Below are 22,835 nucleotides of genomic sequence, written 5' to 3'. Positions count from 1 at the left end.
TAATAAACTATTTGAAAACTAGAATGGTTACATGCTCTCCCCTCCTCCAACTTGGTACATTACTCGACAACAATACCCTCCGGCTGGCTGTCGGTCTTCGTCTGGGATCCAACATTGTATCACCCCATCGCTGCCCTTGCGGAACTTTTGTGGACAGCCTTGGACACCACGGTTTATCGTGTTCTAAGAGTGCCGGCCGCCTCTCACGCCATGCCTGCCTCAATGACATCCTCCGTCGGGCCTTCGTCAGCGCCAACGTTCCAGCCATTCCAGAACCACCTGGCCTCGCGCGTGACGATGGCAAGAGACCCGACGGAATGACCCTTGTGCCCTGGAGTGTCGGACGGCCCCTTATTTGGGACGTAACGTGTGTTGACCCTGGCACCGTCCCACCTAGGTTCAACATCATTGAGAGCGGGCGGGGCGGACGCAGCGGCTGAGGCGGCAAAATGCCGCTGTGGGTGCGTAATAACGCAGGAATACTCCACACCTATCCACTTGCTTGCTATAGGCACGGCTTCGGGCGTAGAAAGTAAACAAGCGATATGTTCTTTTGTTTTATTCTTGAGCACACACACACAAGCGTAAGCGAAGGTACAGAGTGTATAGGAGTATTTACAGAAGGAGAAATGAAGAAAGAAAGATAGGCACTTAAAACTACCAGGCGCGAGCGAATACAAAACAATGCAATTTGCAGTGCAAATACGCGGCGCAGCGACATGCACTTCGCGTCAAGGCGGCTGATTGACTGGTGAGCGCGGCCCGCGAGAGAGTGCGCGTGCGCAAGGTGGTCGGCTGAGAACCGGCTCGGCCGTGACGTATGCAGTCGCCGCGCTAAATTATCTAATATAACGGGGGATCTGCTTGTCCACTTCGACATGCAAAATATGTAACATTAAAATAATTTTGAATAAATAATTAATTACATTGAAGAAAATAAATAATAAAATGAATTTGATTTAATTGCACAATAAAATTAGAAAAACATAAAACTGTAAAATGTAAAGGTGTAAATTAACATAAAATTAGTAGTAAATACATAAAACGTTTGGCTTGACGCCCACACCGCAAATATATGGCTCTCACTGACCGGCATATATTTGCGGCATTTGCAGTCGAGACTCTTGGACCACGGTGCCAAAGCGCGCACAAATTATTTCGGCAGCTGGCTAGAAAAATCTGCGAGGTCACCGGGGACCGTAGGGCTGGCTCGTTCCTCGCCCGACGGATCGGCATAGCCATCCAAAGGGGGAACGCAGCCAGCCTTATGGGAACATCTAGCCTAATATATACACAGATAGATAGATAGATTTTTATTTGGTATTGATCATACACTGTCCGTTACATTAAGTTACATAATAATTGATAATCATAATTAATTATAAAAGTATCATATATTAATATTCACATTTCAATAAATTATTCCAATTCACATAATGATCAATCATCATATTAGGCTAGGTCACCCATGTTATGTTTTATTTCTTGTTTAGGTATTCGTTTTAGTTTTGTAGGTAGTTTTAATTTTAGGTTACTTTTTATTGTAAGTTTATAATTAATTTTTCCCCTCACTAGCTCGGAAAGCCGTCTTTTATCCTTTAAAACAAGCGGGGAAAAACGCGTTTTATCCACTAGTGGGGAAAGTAATTTGACCTTGGATGGAGCGTGTTTAAGTAGCTTGACAGATAACAAAACGTAAAACGCTCATGATAATGGTTCGTTCGATATTAATTATCATTAAATAAATGGTTTGAGAATCTAATAAATAATACTAAATTTAGCTTTATTTAATGATTTTAAGTCATAAACCTTAAAATTCCATAAGAAACGTTTGTTTTTTTATAATGATGTTAAATATAATTCTGAACGCACTAGTTGAATCGATGCAATTTCAAAACGCATCGTTGACATTTCATACATCAGAAATGTCAACATTGTCAACAATTTTTTTACTTAAAACCTTTTCTCATCGACTCGCGTAAAAATACACAACTTTCAGAGTTTTCTGTTATAATATCGTAAAGAAATAAGTGCATGATTCCAGTGATGAAGATCATCTAACGCCTGTGGATGTTGCACTTTCCTCGCTATAGTGAGGTGAAAAGTTTTGTGCTACACACGGGCGCAAATGTATTTTACTTCTCGTGTGTTGAAACACTCGCGGGTAAAATACAACTGCACCATTGTATAACAAATAACTATTGTTGTGTTTATGGTTATATGGGTTGTATTCTATGTCTTTATCTGAGTACCTACCACGGTACCTACAATACAAGCGTGCTCACGGTGGGGCTTATTTGTGTAAGGATGTCCTTATCAATCTTATAATCTAAAACATCTAGTGATGTTTGACGAAATTGAACTGCTCATAAAGACCAGAATGAAACTCCTCCACGGCAAGTATTGGTCTCGGGGTTAGTTGTAATTGTGCACTATGGTCTCTCATAGCCGAACCTAGTACCATTATCACCATTCCTTGCAACGAGACACTCGTTGAGACCAAGAAGGACAATACAACGCAGTACCTACCTTTTAGTTTGCACAAAATCTCTCGGTGCTCAGTGCTCCGATTACGGTGTATTTGACCCCGCCCCTCGTGATCGCTGCCACACGAGGCGGGGACAGATGGGGATATGAATGCCCCTGTTCACATCACAAAATCTCTCGGTGCTTAGTGCTCCGATTACGGTGTATTTGACCCCGCCCCTCGTGATCGCTGCCACACGAGGCGGGGACAGATGGGGATATGAATGCCCCTGTTCACATCTCGAAACGCAACCACAGATGGCGCCATCCGCGAAAATGTCGCTTACGAAATGCCGATGAGAAAGCGATGTTAGGTCTGGAAATATTTCATGGCGTAGCTAGCAAACTCGACTTTTTCGCTTTTTATCAAGGTAGCTGCCACACAAGGCAAACGTATTTCGTAAGTGACATTCTTGTAGAATGCCCCAGATAATTATATATATATATAGAACTAGGAACTTAGACCATGGAAATATAATCCATTACAATTTTCCACATCAAACTTGCCTTTCTACTTTTCACGATTCCGTGGGGTTCCGTCCCCGGAGGCTCTGTTTGTTTTTACCGGCTTTCTTTCAATTTCACGCCGACTTCACACCGACCTCGTGAATAAATTATGTTTAAATTATTACACATATTAAATACATTCTGAGAGAATCTTCTGCAATTTGCTTTGAGGTGATGTAATCACCTCGAGTAATGAGCATAAGCGAGGTGTAATTCAAGTCATATCTTCGCTCGTTTAGCGTTGTTGGTGTGTGGCGATTCCATGAGTAAGTATATAAGTAGTGTGAGCGCGACGCAGTACTTGTGTCTGCTCTGTGGCGCCCTCGACGACGACATGTCGCCGACGTGACAGCCCGAGATGGGCGACAGAGAGGGTGCTATGCGGCTGAGTGTATAGGAATGGTAAGGAAAACAAGTAGAATAGAAATAATACTTTTTATTAAAGGATATACATCAATCAATTATCAATTAATTCTAATCATTAATAGTAGAATATTTACAAAGTAACTATTTATATTTTCTAACACGCAGCAGCCTCAGGCCGCAATTGGCACAGCGTCCTTCGAGAATTGTATAGATTATCTCCATCTCTGTCACTCCACTATTGCAAGAGCGGGAGAGATGTAGATCTCACTGCATAAGAGGGTTAGGGTTATCGTTCTCATGACAGTGACATGAAGTTCAATAACTTTAGTAAGATAATTTGCGATATTTTCCTCCAGCAAGCCAACTACATATGAACTGGTAAGTATCAAGTGATGTACGGTCGCCATCAGATATATCGGAGCTGTCGAAGTGCTCAAAAATATGTGAACACACACTAACGCATTGACAATAGAGGCGTGTTGATATATTTGTGAGCACCGTGGCCGCTGATATCTGATGGCGACTGTACATGAAGAAATTCGGTGGTACTTCGTGTCTGCAGTTTGAGCCTACGACCTCCGGCTTGGAACTGGCAAATTGCGGGCGTTTTCTCTTTTACTTCAATTAAGGCGTAATTAGAGGGACAGATAAGGATGCCCGCAATTTGCGAACTTAAATTTTCGCAATTTTAGCCCTGACCACTTCGCCCCCAGCGCTCACTCACTGCACTATCTAGCGGATCGACACTAATACATTTAACTTCACTAGTTTCACCACTGTATCTTAATTTTAGGCATATTTCTAAAACATATTAAATTGACTCGCGTAATTGCAGTGATTACATTTGTACAAGTACATTATGTTTGTACTGTAGGGGGCAGCACAGCAGCTGAAATGTCAATGTCAGGTTTAACTTTCCGATTTAGATCAAAAGACGACATACGCGAATGATACCTATAATATGGGTTCTCTTCCGCGTATCATCTGGTGTCGTCGCAGGTGCTGTTTCAGGCTGCAGTTGTACTTTTTAGGCTTTCGCACTTACTACTTTGTAGGCTTCGTTCCAGCATGCGTCTTCTGGTGACGTCGTAGGCTGGATTTCTGATTGCACTTGTATTCGCAATGACTACATTTGTAAGGCCTTTCTCCAGTATGTATGCTCTGGTGTGTTTTTAAGTTTGATTTCTTACTGCATTTGTAATCACAGTGGCTACACTGAAAAATCTTCTCACCAGTATGTCGCCTTTCATGACTTCGTAAGGCAGAATTATCACTGCACTTGTAGTCACAATTACTACATTTGAAAAGCTTTTCTCCAGTGTGTATCCTCAGGTGCCTCTGTAATGTTGATTTCTGTACGCTTTTGTAATCGCAGTGGCTACAATGAAATGGCTTCACCCCAGTATGTATCATCAGGTGTTCTTTTAAGTGTGATTTCCTACTGCATTTGTAATCACATTGGCTACACTGAAATGGTTTCTCCCCAGTATGTATCATCAGGTGTTGTTGTAAGTATGCTTTCTGTCTGCATTTGTAACCACAGTGGCTACACTGAAAATTCTTATCGCCAGTATGTCGCCTTTCATGACTTCGTAAGCCTGAAATATCACTGCACTTGTAGTCACAATTACTACATTTGAAAGACTTTTCTCCAGTGTGTCTCCTCAGGTGCGTCTGTAATGCTGATTTCTGTGCGCTTTTGTAATCGCAGATGCTACATTTAAATGGCTTTGCCCCAGTATGTATCCTCCGGTGATTTTGTAAGTGTGACTTCCGGCTGAATTTGTAATCACAGTGGCTACACTGAAATGGCTTCGCCCCAGTATGCATCATCAGGTGTTGTTGTAAGTGTGACTTCTGACTGAATTTGTTATCACAGTGGCTACACTGAAATGGCTTCGCCCCAGTATGTATCATCAGATGTTTTTGTAAGTGTGACTTCTGACTGCATTTGTAATCACATTGGCTGCACTGAAAAGGCTTCTCGCCAGTATGAGTCCTTTCGTGACTTCGTAAGGCTGAGCTATAACTGCACTTGTAGTCGCAATGACTGCATGTGTACCGTTTCTCTTTATTGTGTATTCTTTGGTGAACTCGTAAATCTCCTCTATCATTGCTCTTGTAGTCGCATTTGCTACATTTAAATGACTTCGCCCTAGTATGTATCATCAGATGTCTTTCTAAGTGTGACTTTCGACTGGATTTGTAATCACAGTGGCTACACTGAAATGGCCACACCCCAGTATGTACCATCAGGTGTTGTTGTAAGAGTGTCTTCAGACTGCTTTTGTAATCACAGTGGCTACACTGAAAAGGCTTCTCGCCAGTATGTGTCCTTTCGTGTACTCGTAAATTAAAACTTTTACTGCACTTGTAGTCGCAATAACTACATGTGTAAGGCTGTTTTCCAGTGAGTATTGTCTGGTGCCTCCGGTTGTGCGTCTTCTGGTGACGTGGCAAGTTTGATTCAACACTGCATTTGAAATCAAAGTCGCAACACTTAATAGGATCTCCAGCAATGTGTATTGTTTGGTGTTTATGCAAGTCACTTTTACACGAACTTGTGTAACTACAGTGACTACAATTGAAATTAGTCTCCAAAGAGTGACTCTTTAAATGAGTCTCCAAACTTTTCTTGGAACTTGTTGTAAACTCACATTCAGCACACATGAAATTTGAAACACCATGTTCGCTTTTCTCGTGTTCTATTACAAGCAATTCGGTTTGAAACGTAGAACTACAAAAATCACAAACAAATGATTTTTGTCCGGTCGATGAATGCGTGAGTTGAATGTGTTCTCGTAAAATATACTTGTTTCTAAAACGCTTGCCACAGTGTTCGCAAGCGTATGGTTTGTTCCCACTGTGAACCATCGCGTCGTCGCGGAGGCGCTCGAGCACCACGGAACAAGCCATCGCGAGCTGTTCCCTGGCGCGGGCGGAGACGCCGTCCGAGCACACTGGAACACAAATGAACAAAACAATTTAAACAGATTATCTAGCGTATAATGAATTTCACATTCATCTCAACGTTTCGTCCGATCGGCGCCGTATCACTTAAGAGTGACACTCGGAAAAACAACACAAGATTGAAATAAGTGTAAACTAGTAGGGTAAGTAACGACACTAAATGTATGGAACAGTATGCACTTTAGTCTCAGGCACTTGTTATTTAACAATTTTAACTCATATCAGTGAAAGAACATGGGTCAAAATCATAAAAATAATTAATGCTAATAAAAAAATCGTTTATCCATATTTAAATACATTTTATCATATTTTTATAAATCTTCATTTTTAGTTTTAAAGTGTGTCGATAGATGGCAGTGATTTTACTGTGGTTACAAAATTTACTATGACAGTACCGCTCTATCTTATTATATCCTCTTTGGTCTCAGGCGATGCCGCTTGGCACGATTGTTCCTTAAGGTGCCTACCCCTCCCCCCCCCCCTAAAAGAGGGGGGGAGCGGTCGACTCCCCAGGTCTAATTCGTCAGGGTCTTAGCAACAAGGGCAAGTTATATATCATTTTCGTATAATTTGGGGAATAATTGTTGTACCTTTTCATACAAAAAATGATTTTTGTGCAAAACATGAAAATGTAATTTAATTTCATTTCATTTATTTAATATGTAATATTAGCACTAACAGATAAACCTTACATGCTAACATTCAATGTAATGTAATGTAATTTTTGTGACAATTTTGGCTGTTACAATTATAATAATAATAAATAAATAATTTCTTTATTCAGATTTATTTATAGTGTGGCAATTTACACTAAATAAAAAAATTGGACAAAGCTGTCCATTTATTCTTCATCCTGGAATACATCATTTCCAAGGAGGTATATATACATTTTTTTGTAGGAAAAAAATAATTTATAATGCGTGGCGGTGACGATTTTCATACAAATGGAACTATGGCCAAAGTCAAGGATTAAAAATGTTTACAAAAACACTGAATTTGGCGTTTTTAAAGTATGTTTGAATGATTGTTTCATGCATTTTTGCCCTTTTTTGGTACAAATTTGTTGTTTTCATTTTTCTTACATACAAACTGTCATCCCCCCATTTCACCCCCTTAAGGGTTCATTTTATAAAATATTATTCTATCATATACTTAAGCCGGTCGTATTTGACTAATGTTGAAAATTTCAGCTTCATATCTTAAGTGGTTTAGATTGTATGATGCTCGGAAGTAAACAGAGTAAGGTAGAGTTTTGTTAGATATTTTAATGTATGGGATATTATAAAATAAAAATGTCTTTAACTCGAACACATGTAGATCCTAAACTACTAAAAATTTTAAGCTGAAAGTTTGAACATCGATTAATTATAATAGGTATAAGTTAATTATAGAATAAAATTTGAAAATATCAACCCTTCAGGGGGTGAAATGGGGGGGGGGGGGGGCGAAAGTTTGTTTGATTTAAAAGATAAATGCCAAATTTGTGCCATAAAAGGGCAAAAACGCATGGAAAAATCATTAAAACATAATATTTTTACTTAAAAAATGCCAAATTTAGTGTATTAAGGGTTCCAAAGGGTAAAAACGGGACCCTATTACTAAGACTCCGCTGTCCGTCTGTCACCAAGCTGTATCTCATGAACCGTGATAGCTAGACAGTTGAAATTTTCACAGATGATGTATTTCTGTTGCCGCTATAACAACAAATACTAAAAACAGAATAATATAAATATTTAAATGGGGCTCCCATACAACAAACGTGATTTTTTTTGCTGTTTTTTCCGTAATGGTACGGAACCCTTCGTGCGCGAGTCCGACTCGCACTTGGCCGGTTTTTTTTTGTAAACATTTTTAATCTTTGATATTGGCCTTAGTTCCATTTGTATGGAAATCGTCACCGCCACGCACTATATATTTTTTCTTTTACGAAAAGAATGTATGAATACCTACTTTAAAAGTGATATTTTCTAAAATGAAGAATAAATGGGCTACATTGTCTAATTTTTATTTAGTGCAAATCGCCACACTGTGATTGTAATAGCCAAAAATGTCACAAAAATGATATAACATTTTCATTTTTTGCACAAAAATTATTTTTTGTATGAAAAAGTAGAACAATTATTTTAAAAATGAATTCCTCGTCCCTAAATTATACGAAAATGGTATATTACTTGCCCTAGTTGATAAGAGCAGGAAGAAATATAGCATAGATTGAACCTGGGGAGCCGACCCTTTTCCCCTCCCTTTTTGGGGGGTAGGCACGGTACGATCTCGTGGCTACCGGACCAAATCGGCTTTGTTTGACCTAAGGAACAATCAGACGAGCCAGCAACGCGCGTTTGTAGCGATACAGGCACACTGGCCAATTGCCTTTTTGAGCAGAGACTCCTCAATAGTAGCACGATGGGTTCTTTTTATTTGTTTCGTCCTCAAAAGTCTCACAAAATGTATTACATATTTCTTCCCTTCTTTTTTAACACTGTGTAAAAAAATCCGGCAACGGCGAGTTCCATAAAAGCGGTCGGTTTTAGGTTTCAGTTATGAAGTTCTCCGTGTCGAAAAGTTCCATTTTAAAAGACTTAAGACTGTGCCGCATCTGACTGAAATACACATAGAAAGTGTAGCGCCCACGTCCGCAGCCCTCCTTCACCCGGGGGAAGCCCCGGCAGTCGAGACTACACGCGTAGTCGACGCGCGCGTGTATCGATGCAAACGCAAACAAACTGCTCCGGGGAATGATAATAATAAGGGAAAATATTAATTATGGCCAAACTGAAGTATATGCTGGTTCAGCCTGCACCTGCAGTCGCAATCGCTACATGAAAATGGCTTATGCTCAGTATGTGTCATAAGGTCGTTGCGAAAGGGAATTTTCTGGCTTCACTTGTAATCACAGTAGATATACTTCTCATATATAAATAAATAAATATTAGGGGACATCTTACACAGATCAACCTAGCCCCAAACTAAACAAAGCTTGTACTATGGCTGCTAGGCGACGATATACATACTTATATAGATAAATACATATATACATAGAAAACACCCATGACTCAGGAACAAATATTTGTGTTCATGACACAAATAAATGCCCTTACCGGGATTCGATCCCGGGACCATCGGCTTCACAGGCTGGGTACTACCCACTAGGCCACACCGGTCGTCATATTTAGCATTATGTTTCATTTTGAGTCTTTGTAACATAGAACTAGCACTGCACCTTGTAGTCGCAATAACTACATTAGTGAGCCTTTTCTCCAGTGTGAATCATTTATTTCTGTAAATCAATTTTAAACGAGTGTCTCTTTAAATGAGTCTGTAAACTTTCCTTACAATTTGTTGTATACTCACGTTTAGCACTCATACAATTTGTTACACCATGTCCTCTTTTCTCGTGTTCCATTGCAAGCGATTCAGATTCGAATGTAGAACCACAAAAATCAGGAAATTGTTTTGGCCCGATTGCTAAGTGAGTGAGTTGAATATGTTTCCTTAAGATAGACTTGATTCTGAAACGTTTTCCACAGTGTTCGCAGGTATATGGTTTGTGTCCTCTGTGAACAGTCGCGTCGTCGCGGAGGCGCTCGAGCACCACGGAACAAGCCATCGCGCACTGTTCCCTGGCGCGGGCGGTGCTGCTGTCCGAACGAACTGAAACACAAAATAACAATTTATGTTTCTTGGCAAATATTCAAGCACAATAGCAAAAAAAAATTCAAACTTAAAAAAACTCAAGTTAAAATAATGGTGTTCTGCCTTTTCCCCGAACATTAAATTTATTTAAATGTTAATCTATTTTTTTCCTTTTTTATTGTGGGACGTACCACATTATTACAATCTATAAATTGTATATACAGATGTCAATCACAATGAAAAAATCAACGATGATCAATCAACTCTGGTCAACGTGGGAACCGAACCCACATCCTTGGATTGCCGGTCCAATGCGTTACCAATTGCGCCAGCTGACCATCCGTCACTCAACGCGAGTTTAGTCATTGCAACTGTGACGACGTCACTAGCGACATCTGCATCTGCATCTGGTCAAGGTTGTGAACCTTAATATGCGCGCGCGCGTAATATACGCGATATAATCCGTTTTCATAGTTTTATTTCATGAGTAACTATCGCGGTAACCGAAGACAATATTATTACACTTACAGTTACGAATTTTGCCTTTAACGATACTAACTTTAATGATATTGTTAATTCGGCACTATACATTACGTTCAGCTATGATAAATACATTGCAAAAATTAATCACAATAACTGATTTCATACAAAAACACTTACGGCTACAATTTAAGAAAAAATATTTTGATACAACTAAAATTTGAGTGCATACAACGGGCGCCGGTAAAACTCAAAATTTCCGACAGCCAATGTGGCAATGATAGTTCCATTCAGCCAAATAATTAAAAAGATTTTTAGTGAAATATCGTATTATATAACATTTTATTTATTTAATAACAAATAAATACAGCTTACAGAACAGGTACATACTTTGAAAATTCAGCATTAGCGGCAAAGCATTTTTGTGTCCCTTCTTTCCTTAATCGTAGGAATTACTTAGATATTATGTTCCTGTTTAAAATTCTTAAAGGTAACATCAACTGTCCTGATGTCCTAAAATTAGTGACGTTTGGTTGTCCGCGTCTCCCCTTACGAACTATTCTAGGCATACCTTTTGTGACGTTTTAAGTCGCATTTAGTAGGATAGGATACGTTGAAGAAAAATACCCGGATTAAAATTACAAAATGTATTTAAAATAAAAACTAACTAAAAGTAAGATAGGGCCGTGACTCTAATTCTGAGCTGGCAGATTAGTAAATTAGCGCGAAACAAGTCTTTGATAGGAGTCACTTCCCTGCACTACGTTGCAGAAAGTTGCACTCGGAGATAGACGTCTTTAGCCGTGGTTCCGGATCCTCAGCACGGGAACCTTCCGGAACGTAGAGGAGCATGCGCATTGCGCATCCAGGTTGGTAGGTGAGTATCTCAACCCCAGACTCGGTCCCTAAGATTTTATACATCTTAGTAAAATACTAAAAATGTTGTGTGACTGCGACATCCGGCGCACAAAGGAAGAATTATTAAGCGACCCTTTAAGCATTATTTCAGTGTTCACGGATGTGGCAGTCACAAAGATTACAATAGAAAGGTAAATTAAAATCAAATTGTCCTTATTAGAAATTCACAACACTTACCCGATCCGGGGAAATGTACACAGCATCTTATGATTTAAAAATGATCGGCAACTCGCGATCTAGCTAGTTTGCGTCAAGGTTTTAATTATATATTAATATTTTAAATATTTAGAAGATTATTTGTGAAAGAAATGTCACTGATCTTCACAATTTTCTTAGTGACAGATTTCCAAAGATTTCAAGATTCAAATTTTTAACAGCCGGCCAGCACAAAAGGCTAAACACGAACGAGGTTTTATAGCAAACGAAGAGTCCCCAGTTTCTATAATAAATATTTGTTCGATATTGATCCTTTTAATAATTCCTTGTCTAGTCCAAAAATGCTAGTAAGACGTAAATTCTTTTAGTAATTCTTAACAGTAGCAATACATTTCGACATATATTAATAATGTACACTCAGGGGCTTTGGGGATGGGTCTGTTTGTGTGGCTATAACTACACAGCTTGGCCCGTATTCATTGTTCCTTGATCGTATGCTTAGTTATGTATTCTTAAACTACTACAGTTGTTCTTACACTTCTTACCTACCTTTTTATTTTATTAATATTGTTTTTATGAACCTCCAGGTCTGTTTGTATCGCTTCTCAATTTTTGTACATTGTGTACAACATATGTAACATGCATATTATGACTGTTTGTGTTATAAATAAATTAAACAAAAAAATATTATACTTAATATTGTATAACAATATTTTTTATACGTAATACTAATAAATGTCTAATAGTGAAATAAAAAATACATACAGTTTTTGAACATCCACTCTTTTTTTTTTTTAAATCTGGTTTTTATGGAGGCTTTGGACACTCTAGGTGAACATGTCAGCCTCATGGGTGCTATCATAGTTCCCTACTCAAGGGAGAGGTCAATAAAGTGGTAAACACTGATTGCTTTGTCCGATATAGGCTCTGCCAACCAACAATTGATCTGTCCATTGTGCATGGAGCCCAGACTACCAAAAATCCTTTTTCTCAAGTCCGTATTCCGGTCGCATTCCAACAACACGTGAGACAAGTCATCAGTCTTCTGACAGTTTGCACACAGTGGTGACGATTTAACACCCATCATACACAGAAATTTGTTTGTAGGGATGTGTCCGGACCGGACTCGGAAAGCTGAGACTAACACTTTTCTAGAGAGGTTGGCAGAATCAAACCAGGGTATCCACAAGGGTCTATCTGTTGGTGACATACGTATGGATTACGGTGAGGTTTCACAACTTGTCTGTGGGACATCTGACACCGTGACGTAACGCGCTTCGATTGGCGTTTGCAGTCACGTGATACTGGGCATTATTTCAAATATTTTTTCAACACGCTTGCTCAAAACGACGTTTTTATTCCACCGATTTTTGGCTCGTAATCCTAGATATTAAACACGCGTGCTCTTTCAGTGTATTTTTCCACTCGTGCTTTTTCATTATATTATCCGACTGAGTTAAGAAGCTAATTGATTGCTAATAATATGCATGGAAAGGGAGCCTTCTTTAATTGGTCGGACTGGCGGGCACGGGCGCGCCCGCCCGCCGCGCCGCCCGCGGCCGGGGCGAGCGAGGGCCGGCCGGCAGTACGAGTATGACAGATGAAACACACAATACTGTTTTAACTATTAAAATTTGATTAATATGAAAGTTTCTTTTTTTTCTCGCAAGTGTGTTGAAAAACGTCGTATGAAACGCGTGTGCATTGGTCATTACACACATCGGCTTTCTTATTGCGCGCTCGCTTACAGCTCGCGCGCACAATATCGCCTCGTGTGTGATGACCAACTTAGCACACTTGTATCATAATGTACTATTAACTAATTTGTTATGCATATCTGCACTTACAAAATATCATTTTCAGCATTCTAATTAATATTCCCTGCTATGTTAAAAACATAACATGATGTTTATTCGCGATTCACGTCAATATCCCTATTGAAATAGGAGAGAATATACATTGAAAAATAATGTCACAGCCAAGAATGTTTGACAATGATTATGTCCTATATTACATAGTAATCCAATGTATAAAATTTCTTGATGCAAAGTAGCTACAGTGTAATGTAAGCAAGTTAATATGGTTTGATATTCAAGAGCAGATTTTCTCATAAACAGACCTTGAAACACTTGTGGGCGGAAATACTCCTCGGGGCCCAGCACGAGCTCGTCCTTGACCTCATGATCAATATACAGTCCAGCCTCTGCGGCTGCTGCGCTCACTCCTTGCCAGGCACTGTCCTCACACTCCCGCTCCTCCTTCACACACACATCTTTGGGCTCTGTCTTCACACACACCGCCTCTGCCTGAACACATGCTGTCTCTAGAGGCATGTCGTTGTGCGCTCACAAGCTGGTAACAGTGAGAACCTGCAATGCAAGTAGCACATGATATGTGGAGCCTCACACTACCATAGAAGGAATGTTGTGGTTTTTCATATCTAGCAAAATAAAATGTGTATGACGCAAGTGTTAGCGTCACCAAGAAAAGGAATAGAAGAAAAATAAAATTAATCTTTAAAATATAGTAGAATAAGATCTGTACTATGCAAGTGGGGTATGTATTTTATTTTACCAATAAAGATCTGTATATCTGGTCATGTACAAAGTCTTTAAATAAAGGTTTCATCAACACCAACAAAGAGTAATCTTTTGATAAATATCATTTAAAACATAACAAAAAATATACAAGTCACACTAGGTTCACAATGTCCCACATAGCCACCATGTCACATTATTTACTAGTCATTAAGAAATAAATCCATACTAATATTATAAATGCGAAAGTGTGTCTGTCTGCCTGTCTGTTACCTCTTCATGTTTAAACCACTGAACCGATTTAGTTGAAATTTGGTATAGAGATAGTTTGAGTTCCGGGGTAGGACATAGGGTAGTTTTTATCCCAGAAATCATGCTTTAAGGGGGTGAAAAGCAGGGTGGAAGGATGTATGGGAAATCGATAAAAAGCAGATTGAATAAAAAATAAGCTACCCAAATTACTAACTCCATGCAGACAAAGTCGCGGGCAAAAGCTAGTAATCCTATAGGTACTAAATAGGTGACAATGCTGACACAAAGTACTAGGAGACTAAAATAAAAGAAATTACGAAAATACCACGTGGCTATATGTAAGGTCAAATGGGACTAAGTCAGGGGTCCCGAAACTGCGCCGCGGCGCCCTGGGGGCGCTGCAGACAATAAAGAGGGGCGCCGTGTGGCAATCCTCCTCACCATGTTACCGATTTCGAATGGCCTAGCTAGGTTAGGGCGCCGAGATTAAACTTTAAACTTGCAAGTGCGCCGCGGACTGAAAAATATTGGAAATCCCTAGTTTAAGTATTATACTGTGGAAGTAAGTGAGATATTCCGAGAATTACACACAAGTTCGAACTTAGACGCGATCACATGAAAAAGTATAGCTACAGCACAGAGTACTTACGTGAAAGTAGCCAAACATAAATAATGAAAGTAAGTACCCGCTAGCCTCGATCAAAGAAAGCGGCAGTTTATTAATTCACTTGGCTAAAAATATAAAGTACGTATCGTAGTCAGCTCGCGCTGATACAACTATTTGATTTAAACCAAATCCAAATATAACGTGCAATTATCTTTCCTAAAATCACTAATTCAATAGCGTAACGCTAATAACGACTTTAACGACATAACGACTGACGGTGTCAGGGCTGCCAGTACATAAATTTTGATTATACGATCCAGTGCCTTCAACTATACGAAATTCGATTGCATTATACGAGTACACTAATTCTAAAAAAATGGGCTAATTTTAAATCAATATTTTTAAAACTGACGCGTATTTAAGTAGGTATAGCCGGTCAAACAACTTTTGATAGAAAAAGGAGCGAAATTCAAATTTTCTATGGGACGATTACAGGGACAGAATATAGTTGCCGTTCCATTAAATTATTACGATTTTTGTTCATTCAATATAGTTGGTCAAACCAAATTGTCAGTAAATAAGAACAAAAAAAACTATACTCAGCCTTTTCTTTTGGGTGCAGCTAGTACTAGTGTAAGACAAAGATAGTATGATTCTCCCTGTCTATGTTTGAAATGAGACTATAGCTGAGCTTGTCAAGACACTTTAACTATTATTGGGTCGTGTTTAAGCTCCAACTTCCCGCTTACCACCCAAAGCAAAACCAACCCTCCCCAAGTGTTTTATTAAGCGAAGCGGCGGGCCGAAGTCCCGATGCTGAGCTTCGAAACCCAGCGAAGGCCGAAGTCCAGATGCTAAGCTTCGAAACCCAGCGAAGGCCGAAGGCCGAGCTCCGCGTAGGGCCGAAGGCCCGAAGCGACCCTTACGATATCCTAAGCACGCGAGGCCGAAGGCCGAGCTTCGGGAATGAAGTGCTCGCATGCGGATCTTTCCTTTCTACCAAAAGTACAACTTCATTACTTTTTCCCTTTGGAGCCACGCTACGCCACGATTCCCGTACTATTCCTTTGAAGTTTCAAAAAAACCGACAACTTCCCGATTGCCCGCCACGGCTGACAACTGACGGCCAGTCGTCCGCCATTGTATACCATTGCCCCCTGTATACAATGGCGATGGCATGGCATGGCCCATCCTTCACCACTATGTACTGGGGCCTTAACAGTATTGGCACCCTGATTGTCAGTAGTTTGACATCCGTGTATTTTTTCGTATCCAATTATACCGATTGACCACCTATACGTGATAGATACGAAAACAATTTGATTATACGGATTTCGTATCCAATTATACGATCTGGCAGCCCTGGACGGTGTGACCAAAGAGTATAATAGTATATATATGTATGGTGTTGGTATGGTGTGACGCTAAGCTCGACAGCGTGAAGGTCAGTCCAGACTAGAACTATTTTTCGCCAATTTGATTAAATTGTCTAATCAAATCTGATGGTTCGGACGCAATCACTGCTGATTATGAGATTATGACCGATAAAATGGAGGTGCGGATGCAATAATATCAATTTGTGACGTTAGTATTAGCGTTTGGGGTCTTTGTTAAAATTTAGAGCGCTACAATATCATCATAAATCTAAAGCGCGCTATAGACGACGTGGCGCAAAGCCGCGAACGCGAGTGTGGAGTCTATTTCGCTGATTAGCGAACTAGAGTCCACACTCGCGTTCGCGGCTGCGCGCCGCGATTCCCGCACGAGTGAGGAGGGAGGGGGCTTAAAATTGGTGATTAATGAGGGCTATCGTTTTTTTGGTCACCAGTTGGCGCCTCTGTTGATGGTGGTCCAAAAGACTAAAGAACAGCTGTCAGTCATTGAAGTGACAAGTGACATTTTGAACTATGGAAAAGACTACCATCTACACTAGCGCCCCTAGCGGCGAATTCATACGCGTTAGCCCTCATTGGAGTCATCATCCCGTCTGGACTGGACTGTACCCTTCGGATTTGGCTTAAAGGACTCGCATCCAGGCCATATATGTTTAAAAAAAAACGTTATTTGTCAAAAGATTGAACTGTCAGTGTCACTGTCTACCCTGTCAAAGTCTTATTATTGAGAATATTGAGGTTAGCTTAGCTTAGCGTACTGACCTATAAAGTATATAGTGCTGATACGCTCGTTTTTTTTTGTATAAAATTTAGGACTATTCAAGTATTCTTGCGCTCCGCACAGTTGCCGCGATGGACGCAATGCATTCGTGTCGCTGCTGCCTGCGGCTTCCTCCGGACAAGGTCCTGACGACGCCGTACACACATCTCGGCAAAACGGAGATATATGTCGACATGCTCAAACAGTGCTTCGATATACATGTAAATATTGTAAATATGGCAATTTCCTTGGTGTATGTGCACATGTACACTAGCCTATATTTGCGTTAATTGACGATTGAATGTGCAGCTGGTGGTGGGTGGCGCGGGCTCGTGCGGCATCTGCTCGGCGTGCGTGGGCCGCCTGCGAGATGCGAGCGACTTCAAGCTGCAAGTGCAGCGCAGCCAGGCGGAGCTGCAGGCACTGCTTGTTAAAGGTTGGCTTAAAGGTGGGTGTCAGGTTTCCTGAGGATGCGCCAAAACCAATGCCATTTCCGCGTCTGGATCTCGTTGTGTAAGGGTGTTGTGGGTGGTGTAAAGGTTGGCTTAAACAACTAATATTAATTATGTTTATTTCAATTTTATTATTATTATTATTTCATGTTGTTTGTTGTCGAAAAAACAATGATCTGAATCAATACTTTTATTTGTAAAATCACTGCAACACCAAATGTATGGGTTACTAATATATGCAAATACACAACATCTATTGGTATATTGCAAACCGACTTCATAAAAAGGAGGTTATCAATTCAACCATATATTTTTTTGTATGTATGTTACCTCAGAACTCCGTCATTTCTGAGCCGATTTGGAAAATATTTTTTGTTTGAAAGTCCCTAGTTGGTTGGTTAGTTGATCCCTCCTCCTCCTCCTTGCATCGGTTTCCTCATCACTGAGGGTCGTGGTCACTTCTAGGGAGCAGCTTCTCATGGACAATTTGCCGCCACCTCTTTCTGTCTGTCGCCGAGTGTAGGGCACCGTGAAGCGTTACATCATGGCCCTAGTTGATCCCGTTTTTGTAAAAAGCCAGTTTTGATGAAGAGATCCATTAGGAATTAAGGCAATTCCTCAAATCTTATAGATATAATATATCTATTTTAGTATTTTAATCATAAATAAATCATAAATCATTTATTTCGTGATAAACTTACATACTAGCATTTTCATCAACAAACCAAGCACTTTCATCCAAAACAGTACCATTTGATGAAGTGGAACTACTGATGATGATCAGAACGGGACTCTACCAACGCATATTTCAATTTTGGCGATTTAAGTCCCTTTTCGTTATATTTGTTACGCACAAGTAAATTCTGAAGGAACATTTGTGTTAAGGTCTAGTTCTGATGATGGGTTCCATGAGGTCCAACTCCTCCAATCTTGATAGCTTAGATCCAGACCTTAAAACTTGAAACTTACCCGAAGTGCAAAAATGTTTAGTGACAGTTTGGCCAGAAAGATGAAGAAACACTAAAAATGGAAAAATAAAATTAATCTTAAAAAAAAGTAAAACCGACATCAAACATCTGCGCTATGACATGGGGTTCTTCAAGAAGCAGGTATTTAGGGTTCTTAGAGGTGGGCAACGCATAAGTGGCTCCTCTGGTGTTGCTTATGTCCATGGGCGGCGATGACTGCTTCCCATCAGGCTGCTCGTCTGCTCGTTTGCTTCCTATTACATAAAAAAAAAGAAAAAAAAACGGCAAAAAAAATATTATCTCGTTTTATATGCGCTAGCAAACTGACTCTAATATTTATCAATAATTGCCTGAAACCCCCATGCTTTCTCTGTAAAGTTCTTTTAATCTTACAAAATAAATAAATATAAAATAAATATTAGGGGACATCTTACACAGATCAACCTAGCCCCAAACTAAGCAAAGCTTGTATTGGGTGCTTGGCGATGATATTCATACTTATATAGATAAATTCATACTTATATACATGTTTTCTATTGAGTATGTACATAAGTATGTATTTATCTATGACTCGGGAACAATGAAGAAACTATTTGAATAGTCTCAGCAGTAATTTTACTCTTCATTAAGTTCAGGGCTTCAGGCTTGCTTCAGTTTTTAAATTATTTTATAACTGTTTTAGGGTTCCAAACCTCAAGGGTGGCAGATGATGCCTTATTTTATTTAATATTTATTTTCGTTTATTTGGGGCATCAACATTACTAAACTTGTGCTGTCTGTCTGTCAGTGGTGTGTCTCTGTGTGAAGAACTAGTAGTATAATTTTCTTAGTTTGTTTTTCAAGTGTTTTATTATTGAATATTATTTCTTGTGTTGTTCAGCGGAGTCTGCGGTCAAATCTGAGCAGGCTGATGATGGTGCGGACGATAACTCTGTTTTTGATGTGTTATGTAAGTATTTCCTTTCTTCCTAAATTCTTGTTTACCGCTCGTAATACACAATGTACCATCACTAACTCACTTTGGTGGTAACTAGTGGGAGTGACCCAACTTTTATGTCCTGCCCGTACTGATGTTAATTAAAAGAAATTGCGTTCAAAAGATAAACAAGGGTTGTAGTTACAATGGTGTTGGGTGGAGTTCGGCAGTGCTGCTTGCTGCATGGCATTTACAAGTAAAATAGCCCCGATGTGTGGTGACCGGACTCTTCGTGAATGCTTCATACAGCGGTGTTTGTTCTGACCTCATTAGATGTTATAAACCTTTATGTAATTAAGTTTTGCTTCAGATGAAGAGCCCATACTGGAGGAGCAGTCGGAGGTCGGCGAAGAGAAGAGCAAGGAACTCATGGGTTAGTTCATGTTTTGATACATATAGGTTTATGTCACATAGTAAAGGTGAAAGTTTTACAAAAGTGTATTCCTTGTTCCTAAATATGTTGCAAGTATTACTATATAAGTAATTACTAAAAAAATAATCAAAGATTCAACAACCACGCAGTAATGAAACTCTTCATTAAGTTCAGGGCTACAGGCTTGCTTCAGTTTTTAAATTATTCTATAACTGTTTTAGGGTTTCAAACCTCAAGGGTGACAGATGATGCCTTATTTTATTTAATATTTATTTTCGTTTATTTGGGGCATCAACATTACTAAACTTGTGCTGTCTGTCTGTCAGTGGTGTGTCTCTGTGTGAAGAACTAGTAGTATAATTTTCTTAGTTTGTTTTTCAAGTGTTTTATTATTGAATATAATTTCTTGTGTTGTTCAGCGGAGTCTGCGGTCAAATCTGAGCAGGCTGATGATGGTGCGGACGATAACTCTGTTTTTGATGTGTTATGTAAGTATTTCCTTTCTTCCTAAATTCTTGTTTACCGCTCGTAATACACAATGTACCATCACTAACTCACTTTGGTGGTAACTAGTGGGAGTGACCCAACTTTTATGTCCTGCCCGTACTGATGTTAATTAAAAGAAATTGCGTTCAAAAGATAAACAAGGGTTGTAGTTACAATGGTGTTGGGTGGAGTTGCGCAGTGCTGCTTGCTGCATGGCATTTACAAGTAAAATAGCCCCGATGTGTGGTGACCGGACTCTTCGTGAATGCTTCATACAGCGGTGTTTGTTCTGACCTCATTAGATGTTATAAACCTTTATGTAATTAAGTTTTGCTTCAGATGAAGAGCCCATACTGGAGGAGCAGTCGGAGGTCGGCGAAGAGAAGAGCAAGGAACTCATGGGTTAGTTCATGTTTTGATACATATAGGTTTATGTCACATAGTAAAGGTGAAAGTTTTACAAAAGTGTATTCCTTGTTCCTAAATATGTTGCAAGTATTACTATATAAGTAATTACTAAAAAAATAATCAAAGATTCAACAACCACGCAGTAATGAAACTCTTCATTAAGTTCAGGGCTACAGGCTTGCTTCAGTTTTTAAATTATTTTATACCTGTTTTAGGGTTTCAAACCTCAAGGGTGACAGATGATGCCTTATTTTATTTAATATTTATTTTCGTTTATTTGGGGCATCAACATTACTAAACTTGTGCTGTCTGTCGGTCAGTGATTTGTCTCTGTGTGAAGAACTAGTAGTATAATTTTCTTAGTTTGTTTTTCAAGTGTTTTATTATTGAATATAATTTCTTGTGTTGTTCAGCGGAGTCTGCGGTCAAATCTGAGCAGGCTGATGATGGTGCGGACGATAACTCTGTTTTTGATGTGTTATGTAAGTATTTCCTTTCTTCCTAAATTCTTGTTTACCGCTCGTAATACACAATGTACCATCACTAACTCACTTTGGTGGTAACTAGTGGGAATGACCCAAGTTTTATGTCCTGCCCGTACTGATGTTAATTAAAAAAAATTGCGTTCAAAAGATAAACAAGGGTTGTAGTTACAATGGTGTTGGGTGGAGTTCGGCAGTGCTGCTTGCTGCATGGCATTTACAAGTAAAATAGCCCCGATGTGTGGTGACCGGACTCTTCGTGAATGCTTCATAAAGCAGTGTTTGTTCTGACCTCATTAGATGTTATAAACCTTTATGTAATTAAGTTTTGCTTCAGATGAAGAGCCCATACTGGTGGAGCAGTCGGAGGTCGGCGAAGAGAAGAGCAAGGAACTCATGGGTTAGTTCATGTTTTGATACATATAGTGTATGTTCATGTCACATAGTACAGGTGAAAGTTTTACAAAAGTGTATTCCTTGTTCCTAAATATGTTGCAAGTATTACTATATACGTAATTACGATGGCAGAAGGAAATAATATTTGCTACTATCATTTTCCCCTGGACATTCATTTATTTAGTTACTCTTTAGAAATAAACAATTTGTTTCTTTTAACTTCACATATAATATGAGTACACAGAAATATAGGACATCAAATAGGGTTTCTGGTTTCTCGATCTTTTTTATTTCTCGAGGCACGGGAATTCTCGACCAGAATTTCTCGAGTATCTCGAGTAATTCTGAAAGTTTCATAAAACACCATGTTATTTACATTTTTCTGCTTTATTACAAATCAGACTCATAGGAGTCGTAGGTGAGATCAATAATCAAATCAAACAAATGGTAAATTTTTAGTTACCATAAATTGCACTTAATAATCAAAGATTCAACAACCACGCAGTAATGTTACTCTTCATTAAGTTCAGGGCTTCAGGCTTGCTTCAGTTTTTAAATTATTTTATAACTGTTTTAGGGTTTCAAACCTCAAGGGTGACAGATGATGCCTTATTTTATTTAATATTTATTTTCGTTTATTTGGGGCATCAACATTACTAAACTTGTGCTGTCTGTCTGTCAGTGATTTGTCTCTGTGTGAAGAACTAGTAGTATAATTTTCTCAGTTTGTTTTTCAAGTGTTTTATTATTGAATATAATTTCTTGTGTTGTTCAGCGGAGTCTGCGGTCAAATCTGAGCAGGCTGATGATGGTGCGGACGATAAGTCTGTTTTTGATGTTTTATGTAAGTATTTCCTTTCTTCGTAAATTTTTGTTTACCGCTCGTAATACACAATGTACCATCACTAACTCACTTTGGTGGTAACTAGTGGGAGTGACCCAACTTTTATGTCCTGCCCGTACTGATGTTAATTAAAAGAAATTGCGTTCAAAAGATAAACAAGGGTTGTAGTTACAATGGTGTTGGGTGGAGTTCGGCAGTGCTGCTTGCTGCATGGCATTTACAAGTAAAATAGCCCCGATGTGTGGTGACCGGACTCTTCGTGAATGCTTCATACAGCGGTGTTTGTTCTGACCTCATTAGATGTTATAAACCTTTATGTAATTAAGTTTTGCTTCAGATGAAGA

At 39.3% G+C, this 22,835-nt stretch overlaps 3 protein-coding genes across 4 annotated transcripts in view; 1 reads left to right on the top strand and 2 right to left on the bottom strand.

The window, feature by feature from the left end:
• The window catches only part of LOC134751192 (gastrula zinc finger protein XlCGF26.1-like), a 93,019-nt gene that overhangs the window by 30,638 nt on the left and 39,546 nt on the right, over positions 1-22,835 (bottom strand). The gene's annotated exons all lie outside the window — the stretch shown is intronic.
• LOC134751191 (zinc finger protein 271-like) overlaps positions 1-22,835 on the top strand; it is a 35,497-nt gene that overhangs the window by 8,027 nt on the left and 4,635 nt on the right. Inside the window, exons 2-4 of one of the 2 annotated variants that reach the window (XM_063686567.1) lie at positions 17,416-17,542; positions 19,407-19,475; positions 21,589-21,651. In XM_063686567.1, the coding sequence (XP_063542637.1) occupies positions 17,416-17,542; positions 19,407-19,475; positions 21,589-21,651 (259 nt within the window). Of the gene's footprint in view, positions 1-17,415; positions 17,543-19,406; positions 19,476-21,182; positions 21,252-21,588; positions 21,652-22,835 lie in introns of both variants that reach the window. The other variant, XM_063686565.1, reaches the window with a different exon arrangement.
• On the bottom strand, positions 3,546-6,427 carry LOC134750894 (zinc finger protein 260-like). The gene has a single exon (XM_063686132.1). The coding sequence runs from the start codon at positions 6,313-6,315 to the stop codon at positions 4,444-4,446; it is 1,872 nt and encodes a 623-aa protein (XP_063542202.1). The 5' UTR covers positions 6,316-6,427; the 3' UTR covers positions 3,546-4,443.

Source organism: Cydia strobilella, chromosome 21 (assembly GCF_947568885.1).
Source record: "Cydia strobilella chromosome 21, ilCydStro3.1, whole genome shotgun sequence".
NCBI lineage: Eukaryota > Metazoa > Arthropoda > Insecta > Lepidoptera > Tortricidae > Cydia > Cydia strobilella.
The sequence above is the reverse complement of the archived record's forward strand: the minus strand, read 5'-3'. Positions and strand labels throughout refer to the sequence as shown.

What these genes read in the sequence shown, in the direction of transcription:
- LOC134750894 (XM_063686132.1), bottom strand. Translation starts at nt 6,315, where the DNA reads ATGGCTTGTTCCGTGGTGCTCGAGCGCCTCCGCGACGACGCGATGGTT.